General features: G+C 42.2%; 1 protein-coding gene across 4 annotated transcripts in view; it reads right to left on the reverse strand.

The window, feature by feature from the left end:
* Positions 1-18853, reverse strand: part of LOC146258443 (calcium-independent phospholipase A2-gamma-like) — a 33730-nt gene extending 14877 nt beyond the window's left edge. The window contains exons 1-9 of one of the 4 annotated variants that reach the window (XM_084671208.1): positions 18700-18844; positions 16864-18163; positions 15694-15843; positions 15095-15246; positions 14887-14981; positions 12829-13000; positions 11995-12052; positions 11237-11428; positions 5704-6376 (exon numbers count right to left, since the gene is read on the reverse strand). In XM_084671208.1, coding sequence (XP_084527334.1) covers positions 6305-6376; positions 11237-11428; positions 11995-12052; positions 12829-13000; positions 14887-14981; positions 15095-15246; positions 15694-15843; positions 16864-18096 — 2124 coding nt within the window. In that variant the 5' untranslated portion in view covers positions 18097-18163; positions 18700-18844 and the 3' untranslated portion in view covers positions 5704-6304. Of the gene's footprint in view, positions 1-5703; positions 6422-11236; positions 11429-11994; positions 12053-12828; positions 13001-14886; positions 14982-15094; positions 15247-15693; positions 15844-16863; positions 18164-18699 lie in introns of those variants that run through there. The other 3 variants (XM_084671210.1, XM_084671207.1, XM_084671206.1) reach the window with 3 other exon arrangements.
* Between the last annotated feature and the right edge of the window lie 324 nt (positions 18854-19177).

Genomic DNA, 19177 nt, shown 5'->3' on the forward strand with positions numbered 1-19177 from the left:
AAGGTCTACGTCCTTTTCTTAGCTCTTTAACTAGCGACTACTATCGAGATATTAAAAACAAACATGCCAGTTAACATGTAGACACTTACCCCTTAATGCTATCAAATGTTGGTTGCTATACATATTGAGAAAGTGTATGAAAATAATGTTTATAGTTTTTGGTGCTTTGGCTACCTTTCATAGAAGGTCGGCACCACCGGGAGACATATCTTAAATGAAAGAGTAGGTTGTTTTCTTCAAAATAAGGTATATTTAGTCAATTTTAAAACATATACATTTTGAGAAAAATCAAGTTGAAGACATGTTGATGAAAATCCCATAGGAATGCATTGAAATCTGAACGTTCTATTGAGAAAAAGGTTGGTTTTTCCCTTGTAACTTTTTCCCGCATGTCGGCACCACCCTGACACTTCCTGAAAAGCAAGCTTACGTATAAAGACGTCAACAGTCAAATTTTAAAGAAAATAGAAAGACATACATTTTGTGTTTTGGCTCCCTGAATGAGTCTTTCTGCAACCTATGACGTCAGACCCTGCTGTGCCTCAGAAACTCCCGCGCTGGACTCAGACAAGGCTGCTTCAAATGCTCACACCGATTGAGGTATACAGTAAAGAGTTGCTAGCCCATATTTATATACTCGTATGTGGATGCAAGTATTGATCATGGTTACTGGTTTAAAACTAAATGTATATTTTAGACTTTACATGCATCTTTTCAGTGTGCAGAACAAAAAACAAACATTGGTCATATAAAACCCCCTCTCTTGGTGACTTTTTAAATACATTTTTCTACCGAAATGACTCATGGTAGTGATATGCAAATGTTGTTGTCACGTAGCACCAATCGGAACCAATCATTAACTTTTTTGTCTGTCAGGAAATGCAAATCTATTTAAAAACAAGCGCGAATATTCTTTCTTTCTTTCCAGCAATCAATTTAGCAAGAAAATAAATTCTATGGCAGATGAAAATACAAAAACTACTGAAATTGTATTTGCAGGTGAGGGGGAGCAACACACTTGCAAAAGTTTAGGTATCATTTTAGATCCAAATAGTCTTAAGGTTTGTGGCAAATTACCATTAGAAACATTAACAGATGGGATCATGATCGAGATTATTACGCGTAGTCACACATTTTTTATATAGTTAAAAATAACTTAAACTCCACGAATGTGACTTCGATGATAACATATGGAAGAAAATACATACTTTGGTAAGTAAGCTGATAAAACAATTTAATAATTTAGTAATAGTTAGTGAAGACCCATGTCTAGGTGAGGTGTTTGAGCTACCGCCTCCATATGGGCGTGAAGTTGTAGAAACTCCACCCTGCGTGTCTCATGATGCCTGTGAGACAAGTCAAAATGACATTTTTGATGTTGAAATGGTGCATGATGTAGTCAACACGATGCATGTAGAGGACGATAAGGGTGGGCTCTCAGACAGGATCTTTTCTAAAATTACTAATTTGGTAGGCGATAAAGCAAGTACTAAGAAGAAATTTTATGAAATACTCTCTCAGTACCATATGCAAATATTGCCAGAAATAGTCGATGGTTATACTCAGTTACCTGACTCAGAAAAGTCTAAACTTGCTGTAGTCAATGAATTGTTTTGTGGGATGCATGTCATTTATGGACTGGCACATCAAACAGGTGTTACTTTAGATATGTGGGAGACACTAGTTTTTAAGGGAGATAAGGTAGGTTGCGTAAAGTTAGATTTAACCCTTAAATCAGGGGGGGAAGAGCGGTACCGTGAGGCTCATCCGTTCTGTTTGTAAGACCGTGCAGGAGCGCGGCTGTGAGAAGAGTGGCAAACCCGTCCAGTTCAGAACCTTCTTGTTTAATAAGCACGGTTCTGATCATGTTCCATTGGTTCCATTCAGAGGTAACCGTATTAATGTAATGTTCCATAATGCAGCAGGAGTTTACTATCTTTACCCTGACTTGTTGGAATTAACAAGGTTATCTCAAAATGAGAACAGGTTAGTTCAGGCTGTCCATGCTGACCTTAATATTAGTCAGTTTCTAGCAGGTCGTAAGGCATTAGGGATCATCTCCAAACAGGTTACAGAACCGTTCTGGAGAGTTCTTTCAAAGAAAGAACATGTATTAGCAATGAATGATAGGTATAGAACGCTTGTTATAAAGCTTAGAGAGTGGCAGGCAGACAGCAGGCAGTTTATGGAGGGTGAGGTCACTCTGTTTGAGGATGTAGACATCCACAGAGGACCCATCTTAGATAAGTTGTTGGAGTCAACGTCAGAAGAGTTTGATGCTATGACTCAACAAGTTCTAGAACTTGTATTTGCTAGTTTAGTGAAGGTTTGCTGTAGGTTGGTAGCGGACCACTTGGAACATGGACGGTATGATGATGTGTCTGAAGATCAGTATCATGTCCTCAGATCAGTGCCCAAAACAAATGTTTCATGCGAGAGGGATTTGGGGACATTTGATTATTTGATTAGATCAAAGTTCAGGGCAAGTAAAATAGCATTAGAGGGTATGGTCATGTTTAAGCAGAATAGGTCCTGGGAATGGTTGTCAGGGTTAGATTCAGATAGAAGAGCTGAAGTTCTCGCCTCAGCTCGGACATCTGTGAAAGGGCAGAGGGCAATGTTCTGTGAAAGAATGCATAGAATTAGAGAAGATAGATTGCATGTACTTAGAAACCAACAGGATAGGCAGGTAGTTAGAGGTTTAATACTAGCAGTAGTTGCTCAGTTAAAGTTCCGTCATTTTGTGTTGGGGCAGAAAAATTATAGTGGGATTTTAAATATATCAAAATATGGCAAGAGGCTCCCAGTACATCAGCTCATCAGTAATCTGAAGTGTTGTAGTTAATGTCATCGAGCCTGTAGACACTAGTTTAGATGAAGGGTGTGGAGCTGCACCGGCTGATCTTGTTGCTGATAGGAAGGTAGAGTTTTTGAGGGATGCTGCTAAACAGCCCCTTAAGGCACAAGATATGGGGCAGAGGAGGGGAGGGATGAGTATAGTCAGACTTCCAAGTATTGAAATGCCACAGCAGTTAGTTGGTAAGAGAGTAAAACATTTGTATGTAGAGCGTGGGTTAGATAGGTGGTTTAATGGGACAGTTATAGATTGTAAAAGAATAAAAGATGAAATGTTGTTCAAAATAAAATATGATGGCTATAGAAAAAAGTACTGGTTGCCCTTATGGACCGAATACCAGGAAAATAAACTAGTATTAATACTGGTTAGTGCAGAGGATCTTGTAGGGAAAAGAATAGCGCATATGTTTATTAGCAGTGAGGACGAAAGTGTATGTTGGTGGCCAGGCAGAGTAGTTAGTTTTAATGGGAAAGATGGGTTCTTAATAGATAGAATAGGAGGAAGATGACAGAGTAGCCAGCTCAGTGGTAGAATACCCATTACTCACAGATTATTACGAGAATGAGGTTAGGATTTATAAATAGGTTTGTAGTCTTGCGATGGGTATGTAATATTCAGGCTGTATTGGGTAAGTAGTCATTTGTTTGGTTTTAGCATTGGGTTGTCTGATCAAGTGGGCCTGTGCGGCACTGACAGACTTACGTTTGCAGTGTGTCATTTAGCTATTGGTATGTAATATTCAGGCTTTGTGGTAGCTTGAGGATATTCATGATGGAACATTTGGTGATATGAGACAGGGGGCCCCAGTATGGGGTGACTCCCTGTTAAGCCAAATGGTCTGTCATAATATCTGATAGCTGCATTTGGTAAGTAGTATTTATTTGGTTTTAGCATTGGGTTGTCTGATCAAGTGGGCCTGTGGGACACTGACATACTTAGCTTTGCAATATTAAAACAGACTATGTCTATAAAAGTAGATACAGGTAGGATTAGAAGTTGTACAGTTTGGTGATATGAGACAGGGGGCCCTGTAATGCGGTGACTCCCTGTTAAGCCAAACTGTCATAGCTAGTATAGAAGTAATAGATACAAGTTGCTCCCCTGAACCTTCTCCATGGATGCATAGGTGCCCAATTGTCCTCTGAGAGCTATCAACTTGTAGGTTTTTTTCACAGGTAATGACTACATTTTGGACCATAAGTTTGATATCCCTGTAAATAAAGTATATTATTTATAATACAATTAGTGTATACTTTTTGTCCATCATAAACAAACTGACGTGTTCAAATCAAGGTATTTGAAAATAATGGGCAATGTCACAACAAGCACACACAAACACCCTGTTCAACGTTAAATACACCCCCAAGTGGCCAAAAATGTACATTACAGCAGTAATGCTAAACGTGACAACTATTTGCATATTTGTGGTCTCGATTTAACATTATTATTTATAGCGAAGTACTGGACACCGCATTAGCTCGCAATGTACAAAGAATCTAAGTCTGGATAAGAGCAGAGAATCTGATAAGAGCATCTGCTAAATTACAAATGTAAGTCATATTTCCCGCCCTGGCTAGAAGCAGAGCTCTGTGACGTAGAACAATGGCGTTCTTAAAGGGAGCTTGACAGCTTCTCGGTGCCACAAAACTCAAGGCTTAAAGCGGTGGAACGTTTTTAAAAATTACCTAAAATCACGCCTAAAAACTGGATTTGTGAGAAAACTAATAGAGATAACTGAAATCTGACTTTGGATTAGTTTGTTACGTTAGGTTACATATGGAATTGAAAGAAAAACGGAGCAAAACTGATAGGACCTTTTTTGGACCAAAAATTTAAATTTTGTTTGCTGTAGACATAGAGACATGGAAGACAATATCCATTCTTTAAAGGGGTCATTGATTGGGAAACCGATTTTACCTTGTCATATTTGATTAACGACAAAGTCCATTGGCACCTCTTTCCTATCTAAATCTCACAACTTGAAACTGCAGCTGTAAAACCATCGGTTTCTAAAAAGTGGAATTTGTGACGTCACAAATTCCACATCACCTTTGTCACGCCCCAACATTTACATACAGACCAGCCCTGTGGTGTTCTGGCCCAGGATCTCAGACACTAGTTTAGCTGCGCGCTGCTCTGTGTACTTCCACGCGAACAACAAAGGAGAACGTAGAAGTATATTGAAAATGGGCCATCGTAAATGCAGTGTTCCAGGCTGTACTGGGAATGCTGACACTTTTCATAATCTTCCCAAGGAACCAGACACTCAACAGGCATGGCTTATGTTTTTTTATGAGAAGATCCCTGTGAAGTTCGACACTCATTTATTCATTTGAATGCGTTCAGACATTGTGAGACCCGCATTCGAACAATCAAATATGCACCCTAAAATATTTCACTGTAACTTTACAGTAAATTACTGGCTACTAGTTGCATTACTTTCACAGTAATTTTACAGTAATTTTTTATAAATATTTCACAGTAATCTATTGCACATGTTTCACAATAATGAACTGGAAACATTTCACAGTAAAATTCAATGCAACTACAGCGGTATATTGTAACTTCACAGTTGTCATGCCATTGGATTACTGTGATATAGCAGTATGTAGCTGTGGAATTACATCGTCTTGCTGTATATAAATTACAGTGACTGTCTGTATTTCTATGTTTTTTACTGTAAAAGTAATGCAAGTAGTAGCCAGTAATTTACTGTACATTTACAATTTAAATAACACTGCAAAATACTGCAAATTTGACTTGTTAACTGTGATTTACCACACAAACGTGCTTTGGAGTTGCTAAATTAAAAGTCAAAGCAAGAACAAAGACAACAAAGACAAAACTCATTTAAACTTTTTAATAATGATAACAAATATTAAATTCACTATTAAATTCAACAATTTAACTTTCGGACTACCCATGTACTGTTTTATATTGTTTACCATCAACCTGGAATTGGCTTCCATTGTAGGGGGTGTAGCATGGGCCATCATAATTCTGGCCATAGGCTGAGAGTTCTTCAAATCAGCATTTGCCTTCCTTGTGGTATAACTGAGTGACAGTGTTTGGAGTTAGTTGGTGACGGGGTGACAACCTCCGTTCTGCTAGCCAGCAAGAGGTCTTTCTTTAGGAAGGAGCCATGTTGGGGTACTGAGGGCCCTCGTTGGGAGGTGAGACAGGATCTCAGGCCTCTGTCAGAGAGAGGAGCAGGTTGGCACACAAAACATGCCCCATTCCTCCCAGGCGCCAAGGGTGACACCATGACAACCGTGCAGCGAGAATCTTGGCCCTGGCATCTTTTGTCAACCTCTGGGTCTTCTGTGGTGTTGAGGAGCAGAGATAACTGAGGCTTTAATATAAGACACGCTCCTCCTCCTTTCTTTCACTCTCACGTTTCCTCTCGCTTTCTTCATCCCTCTTTCTCGAAGGCATATTTTTCCATGGCTACGGAGACGAGTGTTGAGCTGTGATAATGTCTTGCCTGCTTGGGCTGCAGTGCTTCAAAAGGTCTTGGTCCTAGTCACACACAATGTCATGTTCACCACGGATTGAATTTAAATCCTGGATAGACATTTAAGGACAATCAAAACCTTCAAAATGCTGTTTATGAATTCTGGCATTTGTTCAGCACATGGCAGGGCTGTTTTATTACACTTAGGACACAAAAGAGGATTGTGTTGCACTGGGAATATCTGTGCTGCGCAATACTCTGTGGGCGCCAGTGGAAAAGGGCGAAATGACTCCCTCACTGGAGAATTTGGACATCAAACAGCCACTTTATGCTCCACTGGCATCGGATGGCTAGCCCTTTGAGCTGAGCACTGGGCCAAGCAACCCATCGGGCATCTGGCGAGTGGGTTAGTCAGTGTGTTGACCTGACCTACTGTACGACAATCATTTTGGGAAAAGCACTTCCCACACAGCTGTCCGTTGACATGGTTAGTGACTCTGTCCACCTGATTTATCAGTCATAGGCCGGTAGTTTCCACAACCCAAACGCTAAACCCTGTGAGGCCTACTGGTCCCACACAAAACAAAGGCTGATTAAACTATTCAGAGACAGTGCATCACAATACACATTCTACCATTCTATTTTGGTCGATCATTCTATACAATATGGAAGTATGGGCTACTATGCAGGGCTCCAGACTAACCTTTTTTACTCGGAGCACAGTAGCCCCTGACTGAACATTTTAGGAGCGCAAGCAGTAAATTCAGGGGCACACCTTATATTGACCTGCAATGCATTTATTAATGTAACTAGAGAGGGTACAATTTAGTGGCAATTTTAAACCTGATGCTGGTAGTTCATGAAGAAAGGGACATCCTTAGTTTTTTCATTAATTCAATATTTTGCACAATAATACATAAAAGTATAAATTGTTATCCAGTAAAATTAGGGATTTATGTTAGCAAGGGGGTTTAAAACTTTTGCAAAGCGCTGTATTCATGTCACATTCTCATTGGGGTCTAAGTGTCTGATCGTAGAATCGCCCCTGGTATAATTTCTGGGGAAATTGTGGGGTGTGCCTGCGTCGGTTGCAGATGGGGCAGTTTTTTACTGACATTTTTACAACTGATGTACAGCGACGCACCACATAAGCTACAGTTTAAATACATTATTTAATGTGACATTACTTTACATGCAAGTTTAAGCTAAATGACTTAAATGTACGATGCGCTTTTCAATCAGTCCTCCGACACCACGACATGATACATGCCGAGTATAACAGCGCAAACAGAGGCAGGGATACAGTAGCCACGCTAGTGCTAAATGAGTATTTAGTTGCTCGGCTCCATGACGCAAGGTAAGAAGGGCTCGTGAAACTGACCAAAAGAACAAAGGGAAACCCACTTGTCTGGCAGATTAAGACATGTTCGTAGGAACCTAGCAAAAAATAGGCCAGACTTTCCAAGACTTTTAGCTAGGTTTATAGGTACCATGCGAAAAATACCCTCAACTTTCCTAGAGTTTTAGCTACGGTACTAATGCTGAAAGCTCGCTGATATCGCTGTCTTACGAGCACGTATCAATGCGTCGTTGCAAACGTGTGCTGACGTTATGCACACCAAATAAATTCAAAATGTTTAGGTCGCACATGCGCGAGTGCTTGTAAAAAAATGCCCACACTGTCTCAAAAACTGGTCACAAAATGCGAGTATTTGGTCGCAGTCTGGAGCCCTGCTATGACACTCACAGTTGTCCTCGTATACAAACCTATAAAGACCTTTATGTAATCAAGAATTTCATAAATTCATTTTTATCTGACCTTATGTTGTCGTGAACAAAGGAATAATGAATTCCTGTTATCGTATGAAGCTTGACTGAAGTGCTTTTTAATACTTTCCCTCTTACAGGCTTTCTGACAGCAGTGAGCTTAAGACTGAAGACCTTGCAATTGAGGCTTCAAAGTCAACACGTGTAACTTCCTGCGGTGTCCCACATTCCAGAACAGGCGGTTTCCCAGTTATTAGGTTAGCTAGCAGAGTCTCGACAAACAGCTCGGTAATGAGCTTGTCTGCTCGCCCCTTCCAACAAGTCTGATGTTGCAATCAGACTGTGTGAGATGAGGAGAGCCGGGAACTGGACTAATGTATGCATCGTCGGGAGGAGGAGGGGGTGGGCCGGGGGTAAAACCTGGAAGACGGCAGGCTGGGAACACTACCAGCACAGCTGTGTTTCATCAGCTATTCCCTTTCATTCCAGATTGTTCTCCGCTCTGCTCACCTACTACTGGCACACATGTACAACGTTTCCAATTAACAGTGTGGAGGCACACCAGCACAGGACCCAGCCTTTGATACAGACACACACACACAAACCAACTTCATCCACATGGGCGGATCATACAGCTGTGTTTCCATCCCCCACCTGTGTGTATATTGACCTGATGAGAGGGCAAACTGGTGCTAGGTAAATGAATATTGCTACAGTTTAAATCATAAAATGATTTGATCCTTCGAGCACTTTCAACAAAGTGCTTGCTCACAACTAGTGTTGTTTTTGGCGGCCTGTTTTAATTTTAGTTTTGGTTTGGTCTTTGTGTCAAGCTGTCATTTTAGTTATTATTAGTTTTAGTCACGTTCATACTCTTTTTAGTCAAGTTTCAGTCGACTGAAAGTCTGAGTATTTTAGTCTTAAAATTTTGGGGCCTTTATTTGAGTGCATAATAGTTTTTGGAGCATAAACAGAATATGTAAAATAAACGTGATGTATTTTTGTCTCTTAATTTGTCAGCCCCACCCTTACGTTTCTTAGCATGGTTTTCCAAATTAATTATAAACATTTAAAACTGAAAGCAAGCAGCCAGCAAGCTCTCCACCTTTATTACTCATTTAAAAACGATTTGATCAATCGAATATAAAAGCATCATAGAATGTACAGTAAAGTAACATCTAGCTGGCGTCAGTTATTTCAAATGCATAGATAACATATTTGAGTGTGCTAAAATTAGCAATAACGTCAGCTAGTTCGAGGTGTATGCATAGGCTAACTATAAGTTAGCAGCACATTTCCCGTATTTAACAATAATTAAACATGGACTTACCTAAAAGTGATGCACGGGCATCATCTCGCAGTTTATTTCTTTTTCTGCCCCTGACTCTTGTTGTCTTTTTGAGGCCATTTTCGAAAAGTTTACCTAGCCTACTGTCAAAAGTCGTCAGGCCACTGAGGTAGGAAAGGGCACCCACAGCGAGCTTGGAAAGTTGAGTGTGTATTTGTTTTTTTGTGGGGTGGGTGGGGGGGGGCACTGTCGTAACATTTTTTGAGCATTTAAATATATCTCTTGTTTTGCCTGTTTTGTGATTTACATGCCTAAAAGGTGCGTAATATTTCTATAGGCCTACTGAAATAATATTGACATTATAATTATAATAACTATGATGATTTTTCAGTTGGCAATTTTTTGGTGCCCCCTCAGGACTTGGTGCCCTACGCACAGCGCGTAGTGCGCGTTATGGGAGCGGCGGCACTGCTTATTTTAGTCAGACTTATACATGACTATTTTCGTCTAGTTTTAGTCGACAAAAACTGATGACATTTAGACTAGTTTAAGTCAATTAAAATTGTATTTTAGTCTCTTTTTAATCAAAACAGAAGTAGTCTAAGCAGTAGTTTCGAGAAGTAGTCCTATGTCAATGCCAAAACCATTTGTTTAATGTAGGCCTATTAGTCTAGAATAAGGTATTCAAAGTCATGTTGTTGATGCCAAATTCAGTTCCCTGTGATTGCTATGTGAATGACAACTAGCTACAGTATTTGTCCAACAAGGGATGCTTACAGTAGTACACATGCAGTCAGTCAGGTAGGAAGAACCCACTTTCTCATACAAACAAATATACACACGCACACACACAGTAGCTACACACACTAATCACACATGGTAACCCACTTTACACTCTCACAAACAAACACGCTACTACACGTTTGTCTCAGACTGTCAGTCGGTTTCAGCTCCAGTGGCTAACGTTTAAAGCTAACGTCTAAGCTACCGTTAAAATGAGACACATTAAGCACAGCCTCATCATAACGCGAGTAAACGAGGCAAAATAACGTTATAATATTTCGTCTGTTTTTATTGTTTCGTAAACGACATTTCGTCTTGTTTTTATTTGTCAACGATATTGCATTATAGATCTAATTATAGTCATCGTCACATCACCAGCATTTACGATGCGTCTTGTTTTCGTCACTTGATAAAGGTTCGTTGAGATGATATTTAGTCATAATTTTTGTTGACGAAAGCAACATTGCTCAGGCCAAGCCCGGCCCTCTGAGGACTGCAGATAGCCATAGAGCATGAATCGATCAGTCAAAAGTCTGAGAGGGGGTGGGTGGTAGGGCGTGCTGTGTGTACAATGTTGTGCTCCAGGAGTAATGCACGTCTGTTTAGACAGACACAGCTAAGTGTCTCTGACTCTCAATAATTCCATTACTCATCCTTCTGTAAAAACAGACCTGCCTGGAAACGTTGAGCTGATGGGGTGGAAATGGACCTCCACCTTTTTACCGGACTGATGACTTTCACATTATCTCCCCCAACTCCTTTAGTGCATTATGCAGCGAACGTAGGTATCAAACGGAAGCACTGACTGACTAAAGATCAGTGGAGAAGCAAGACAGGAGGCCATATACTCGCAAGGCTCTTAACACACCATCACACAGGGGGATTCTGCCTCCAGATATGAATGATCATGTAGTCTGAGGTCTGTGCTGGTGCCAGCCCCTATGGGTGACCATGGGTCTAACTCAGTGAAATACAGCTCAGTGGTTAAGAGCACTGGACTGCAGATAGTCAATGGCTCGATTTGCCCCTCGGTACATCACTTTGGTTAAAAGCATTAGATTGTTGAAGACATTTATCTAGTTCTAACCTGGTGGAGGTCGTTGCCCAGGGGAAACTCCTGGAAGTATCCAGGGGCAGCGGAGGAGGCTCGGATGGCCTGCCACAGCTTGTGCTGGCACCCACCCAGGTAGTGGGATCTCACCCCAGGCTGCAGGTTGTAGTTCCTGAACACGAAGGCCTTCAGAGAGCCTCGGTTCACAATGGTGCTCACCGCTGCCACCTGCAGGCCATGAAGGACACATAATTGTGATGGTTTTCCATTTGGTTTGATAAAACAAGTCTGCGTGCTAAGTCAAGCTAAGTGGATCAGTGGAGCAGTTTTGTTGATGTATTTTACAGAAAGTTGTCGCATAGAATACAAACAATACACTGTGGCATTTACCTAATTCCGTGTAACATAACATCTTAGCTGTATATTGGAGTCAAAAGAAATGCAAAACGTCCAGTTCACTCTAACAAATACAACTCAGCTTTAAGATTCATTACAGCTTAAAGCTTAACCCTAGCTAACACCAGAAAGGTCACAGCAGAGCCACACACAACATCTGAACGGGACAACTAATGATGCCCCTATCATACCAGAGCCTTGCAGGGCAATAATGGGAATTCTGTCAATCCCCCGAGAGCAGCAGTGGAGGCACATTAGAGAAATGTGTTGATAGTGGAAGGTTGTTCTGGCCAGTGAGACAGCAGCCAGAGGCTTGATGCTGTGACATCAATATGGAAGACCGGAGGGGTCGGCTGGGAGGCCGACACTGAAGGAGCGAGTCACAATATCAAGCTCACCTTTGGGCAGTTGGGGTTTCTTGATGTCTCCACCATGAGATCTGAGCCCATTTTCTCTCTGCGGCAAATGAAATAAGCTCTGTTACATACTGTTTATATGAATCTGAAGTTAGATTAATGTTGTTGCTGTGGCATATTATTCCCAAGTTCTGATCGTATTCTAAATCCAAATTCAACTTCTTCAAAGTTCAAAAACAACACAGAAGTCGGAGCAAGTATTGATGCCAATAGGAGTTTAATTTTGCAAGGATTCATTAACTGGCCCCAAAACAATGGCACGATATACGGTCATAGTTCTCCAATTGGCCTATCTGATGTTTTTCTGTCCCAGGAAAAGTACGGTGATTTTCTTTGTGCCAAGTTCCTGTATTCAGCCAAACTACAGGAGTTGTTCTAGCCCAGTTACAGTGAGTTCAAAAGTGTAGCAGGCAGCTCAGAGCTGAATTCAGTGCAGAAATGTTGTGTGCTCAGAGCTGAACTCAAAAGGGCTCCATGATCGGACCACACAGATACACACACACACACAGGGATGTAGCCTACCTCCTACACTGAAACTAAGTAACTACAACTTAATCCTTCTATGTTGTGTGGGGTTCAGTGTCATGCTCAAGGACACTTTGACACATGGACGGGAGGCGTCAGGGGTCGAACCACCAACCTGCCATAGTATGATCCTTGTTTGTGCAAACTTACTCGGTGAATAAATGTGTTTGACCCTCTCTACCCCCTGAGCCTGGACATTATCCCATCCAGTATAATATTTGATTCATCAAAAATGATGAAGACATACAGAAGAGATTTGTGGAGGATACAGAGGCAGGCAGACAGACTCACTTAAGGATGTTCTCCCAGGTCTCGCTGTCGTAAAATGCGTGATTCCAGCCCATCTTCACCGTGCCCACAATAAGGTTCTGCTTGAAAACATCAGAACCTAGCTTCCTGTAGAGGTCATCACACTCATCCAGAGGGATCTGGAACACACCCAGCATGAAGCCCAGGATGGCACCTGTGGACACACATGCACGCGTGCACACATACACTCACACGTAAGGGATTGCTTCAAATTTCCCCAAGAGAATGTCAACAAGGAATCAAGAGTTGCAAACAAAAGACCCAACATAAACCTCATTATTCCACTCCACTCTGGGCTAGCATGGGTGCAGAGACTGGATGGGAGGCTAATTGCCTGATGGATAATCCGTTATGGGCATCATTACCCTGGGATGATCCATCCACTGCCATTAGATAGGATTAAAATGGCCACCATGGCCAGAAAACTGCTGCGCTGTGTGTGGCTAACTTGCTAACCTTTTACTACCATCTTCTGACCAGAAGATACATTTACCATTTAGCTTAGTAGCCCATGCCATGCATGCTTACCTGTCAGTGTGGTTGTAACCAAACCAGACTCTTTATCCACTGCAGCTCAAACATTTTATCATGACCCCTTTCATATCCTTCCAGTCTAATGCATAATAGCAGCTCTTCCTTAACATGACCCAAACCAACTAAATAAAAATTTACTAAATCAATGTTCCCTTAATTTCTGGCCAAATCCTCTAAGACGTCTGTGGGGAAAGAGAAGCTCCCCTCCACCCACCCACACAATGACCACCCCCTCCACACACACACACACACACACACACACAAACTACTGGGTGTAGGACAGCAGAAAGGACTGAGTCCAGAGACCCCATCCCAAAGCTGGCATGGCAGGCTGAGATGATGGGCTGGGCCTGAGGCCAGTCTGGCCTGCAGGACAGTCTCTCCCATATGTTGACCAGATGTGTTTTTAGCGTGGGCACTTTATCTTGTGCGAGAATTACGTCACTGGTGAACACTGGCTGGAACACACACTGAATGGAATATACACTAGAATGGAACACAAACCCTGGATTGAACAGACACAGGCTGGAAGATAAGATAATGTATTAATTTATGCCTTTATCTAAAGTGGCATACAGAGGGTGAATCGAACCTCTTGACCTGCAGTCAAATACTACCTATACCTATACTCGAACACACTCTGGCAGAACTCACACTGGCTGGAACACACAGTAGGGGAACACGCTGAAAAGGAAGAGCTAGGCTGGCTACCTCAGAGTGGGGAGGATTAGTGTAAATGAAAGGGGGAGAGAGACAGGAGGGGGAGTGGCCAGGACTGATATGGAGTTCTGTAGGCAGGTGCTCTGTGGTGTGTTCTAAAGAGGGAAAGTATTCCTTCCTATCTGCTGTGCTGGGAGAAAATAGGCACAGCCATGCCAGGAACTTCGTGCGAATTACGGAAGTAAAAAAACAAACATGGTAAACAGCACCCCCTTGTGGTAACTGAACATACTTACATTTAATCATTTAGCAGAATTAACATGCACTTAACAATAATACCATAATAATATCATGAAATGAATTAATTAAAACAAGTGACAAAACAATACAATATCCATACAGTGTATAACATTTATGATACCATCATTCATATCACAGGCATGTACTTTCCACAAATGCGATTTAAAATGTACCCAACTAAGCTTCTTGTGGCGTCATTATTATCTAATAATCTATTTGATGACGAGATAAAATAGACAGTATGATAACCCGTATTATACAGAACTAAAATTACAAAAAGAATAAAGGATGAGGAGTAAATATTGAACAGAGATGTGCTCTTTAGTCTACAAATGGCCTGGTGTGCATACAGGTTCAAATTAGAGTGGCAATCAGGTCAGACAAGACCAGAGCAGAAAATAGGTCAACAGGAAATTGGTTCATCCCTGTCCAGGCCATAGTGTTTCACTCTGTTTGGGTTAATCCACACTCCCTACCTACATGACATCCACACGCACACAAACACACGCACACAGCAGAAGTAGGGCAGGACTCAGGACAACATACCTGTGCTGACACCACAGATGTAATCAAACAGCTGGTAAATGGGTCTGCCTGTCAGGGCTTCCAGTTTGTGCAGAGTCTGAAGAGCAACCAGACCTCTGAAAGTCAGAAAACAGGAAAGAACACACACAGACACAGGGTTTAATGAGACCGTAACCAATCAGAGAACACCCCAACTGAATGTTTCAAAACACACACATGCACGCAGTACCTAGTTCCCCCTCCATCTATGGACAGGATGCGTATGCCGCGGCCGTTGACAGGGTTATTATAGCCCACCAGAGTGAGGGCCTGCGAGACTGCTGCCTTCAGAGCCGGGTCACTGGCCTGCCTCAGACGCAGCAGGCACTGGACTACCTTCTCCTACAGGGGAACACAGACTCAGAAGATGAGAGAGAGCAACTCCCATCATGTATCATCTGATTTGACCATTGTATTTCTTAGGCTATGCACCCTACTAAAACTCAGTAGATTCATTGGCCGCCCTGATATCCCCAGAGTCATGCGGCAGAGGAGTTTAAAATAGGTTGGGGGAGGGGAAACTCAAGGCATTGCAGATAAGCATGTTTGTAATGTCAATGTAAACAACGGAACATGAAACAGACAGCGTGACAGTATGAAGGGAAACGAAATGACCGTCACAACAAAGCAAATGTCTCTCTCAGAGGTTGTGTCAGAAGGAATGTTTATCTGTTTTGACAAGCTCATGCATTGACTCAAGGCAGAAGCAGATTTGTAGGAAAGAGAGAGAGAAAAGAAAGAAAGGAGGAACATGAAGACAAAAAAAAGCAGGAATATGGATTGGTGTACCTTAACAGCTACGCCTCGTGTCTCAGGGAACTCCAGGAGATGGTAGCTAAGGTCCTCAACCCTGTTGATGTAGATCCTTACATCTGAGGCTCTGTGTAGAGCATGGACCAAGCCCCGTGTTCTGTTGTCAACACTCACCCTAGCGATGATCTGGGAACAGCCCAAACAAACAGACGAGGATGTTAGAATATTATTTGCTTGCACATTCCAATGCCTAGTAAAATTAGATATTTCAACTGAAGCCTTAGCCCTCTGCTGACGGCGAACATGCATCGGGTTACAGACAACTGTAAACATGTTGATGTAGTTGACCAACATTTAGGCTATGCATAACTAAGAGTGAGGGCCAAGAGTGAAGCCTTTACATTGACGGTTAGCCACTGTAATCATAGGTTGTGTCATTCTTGTCTTCCCCCCAAACGTATAGGCGACAACATATAGGTTTGTCAAAGTCCACATCTTATCTAGTTCCCTGATTCCAGATGGGTGAAATAGCAGTTATTTGGGACGAGGGATTCAAGGAACACTCCAATTGGAATGCCAGCCAATATCACACACAGTGGTAGGACATATCAGATGTGGCACACTCCCATTACATACACCAGAGACACAATAGTGGCATGGGCCTGTTTCTGTCACTTCTGTCAAAGAACAAGGTCAAAGCTGTTTCACGTCTATACGCAGGGCTTGAAATTGTTTTACTTGGTGGCACTGATGCTTCCAACTTTGAAAAGTTAGGAGCACCAGCAAAAATGTAGGAGTACCACAACTAAAATGTTTATGTTATAGATGTATTGCTCTCTGAGGAAAACTAAAATCTGCATGAAAGTTAAGATTAAATGTAATTCAAAGTCTCACATTTCAACCATTTTTATACAACACCTTGTATTTGAGTCGTCCTGCTATGTCCCACTTTATTAGTGATTAGCGAGCGTTCTGTAAAGAAATTCAAACTGGTCGCACCATAGTGATTATTTGCACAAATATGCTCCCAACTATATTTTGAGGTCACACAGACACAATTTCGGGAGCATATATGCGACCAAAATTGTCACAATTTCAAGCCCTGATACAGCTACTAAAATGATATCAGAAAAGACAAAGACTACCCAGTTCAAGTTTTAGATCAAGTTAACACTGGCACACTTTTGTGTAGGGGTCAGAGTTTACCTTCTCTCTCTGAAGTAGCAGTCTCTTAGCTTTCTCCTCAGACGCCTTCTGTTCCGTATTCACCAGGGCCTCCTCTTGTTTTGCCGGAACTTCTGCTGGCAAAAGCTGCTTTTTTTCCACAGCTGCACTCTTGGCCTCAGTCCGAAATTTAGGCACCAGGGGAGCAATGTAATTCCCTACAAACGCCTGGACAGTTGGGCCTGAGTAGGACAGGTAGTGCCCTATTCCCTTTTTTGGAGAAGTTGCAGCACTTGGACCAGGCGCTTCTGACACAGGCAAGAGGTCACTGGGTTGATTGGAAGGATATGACTTGGAACCACTGTGTTCACTGTCTGCTTTCTTCTCATCAGCCTTTGTGCTGCTCCCAAAGTAGGCATTGACGTGGTGAGCGAGGTAATTGTAGGTCTCGTCCAGGTTTACAGAGAGGGAGCTGGGGTGGAATAGTGGTGTTGTCTGTTTGGAGACAATGGTGCTCTTGGACACATTCTCTGGTGGCTTTGCCTGAGCCACCTTTGTGGCCTCAGTGGCTTTGACTGTGGTCGTAATGCGTCTGAGTCTCTTCTCCCTCAACTGACCCCCACCGGTGCCTGTGGCACTGGCCGGGCCAGCGTTAGAGGTAGGTGTGGAGGTAGGAATAATGTTGATGGGCGTAGGGGCAGGTGTAGCTTGAGGAGACGTGGCAGATGCAAGAGTAGCACTAGGCCCGACGGCTGTACCAGTTGGGTCAGAAGCTGCCTCTGGGATGGTTGACCTCACCTGGCTCACCTGAGCCAGGGGAGCTACCTCAGGGCTATTCTCAACATCTGTCCCTGCCTTAACGGCATTAGGTTTGAATCTAGCTATTTTGGAGATGAGGTCAGAGTGTGTCCCGCTCACTGCTTTGGAGACAGAGTCCAGAGTGCTCCTGATGCGTGACATGTGTTGGCTCAGAGCAGACCAGCGGGATGCTGAACTGTTCAAACAGTAGGTGTTGGTGTGGAGGGCAAGCCTTTGCCTCAACTTGCTAGCTCTGCACAGCCATCCCTTTTGTCCTTGGCTCTTTTTGGTTTGGACATCCTTCCAGCTGAGGTAGCCAACCTTGGGACTAAAAGGTTGTCTTACGTGGAGCCTGCAATGAGGTGTTCGCAAAGGAGACAATGGAAAATATGCTGGGCTTTTAACTTGTGTATGCCACAAGTTAACAGCTCGGCTAATCTTAAGAACCCAGGTATCTGGAGCCCATCTAAGTGTCATTCCTTTCAGTCTTTGAGTTCAGGTTTCATGAGGCCATTCCAAAGAAACAATAAACTCTTTCCTCAAGCTGATGGACAAGAAAACCATGCATGAATACAAATAAAAAAATACAAATGAAAGACTGAATAGTTATACAGTTATAGTTGATGGAAATTACTTGCAAAATAGAATAGGGGAGTCCAACGTGTTTGTAACGAATATGAAAATAAACATAATCCCATACTTGCTATGTAAAAATGTAATTCGCATAAGACTCGTTAGAAAGATGAACAACATTTTCGAAGATAGGTCTAACCTGCGTTAACTAGAGTACATAGGTAGCTAAAACATATATACCACTTTTGTGTAGATAAGACGAGATAAATGTGCCGCAATAATAACGGACGTTACTGTAACCGTCATTTCAAACCAAGGTAAGGTACCCAAGGACATTCAACGGGTACCATTAGCATGCTGTAAATTAGTCTTGACGTTACTGTAGCTGAAAATATAAGCCACTGCTGTAAAGTGCTGTACAAGAAGTTTCATTCGCGTAGCGTTAAGCCATAAATAGATTTCCAAATACAACATAACGAAAGTGAGCAATTAGGTCAAATAACATACCAGTATCCAATTGACGGCTTCAAAAACTGGAGTTCTCCGTCTGTCAATTCCTACATGAACAAGTTGGTGCTAAAAACACGAGCTAACTGTATGCTAACTTGCAGTGTTGATGGGGTCATTCGTTACGATCTCCTGACATCAGATAGAAAAACAATGGTCATGTGGTTTCTGATCTAGCCCGCCATTGGTTGTTCAAAGACATGACCCCCTGGTAAATGCGTGTTGATTGGTTAGAAGGGCGACGGCAAATATGACATAGGCAATACTTCATGGTAGGATGTTTACTTTTATGTTTTTCTGTATGTTGAGCTGTGAATTTATGAATTATCTGAATATGGTTTGGTGCATTAAATACAGTTTTTCAGTTCAACTGTGCTGCAATAAATGCGCTGACGCTATCGGATGATTTTTTATTGAGGCCAAGAAGTTGAAGAAAAACCTCTGCAAAACCTCTGACTTTGCATCTGCCTACAATTAT

The sequence above is a fragment of the Hypomesus nipponensis genome, chromosome 14 (genome assembly GCF_054491055.1).
Source record: "Hypomesus nipponensis isolate SF chromosome 14, ASM5449105v1, whole genome shotgun sequence".
NCBI classification, from domain to species: domain Eukaryota; kingdom Metazoa; phylum Chordata; class Actinopteri; order Osmeriformes; family Osmeridae; genus Hypomesus; species Hypomesus nipponensis.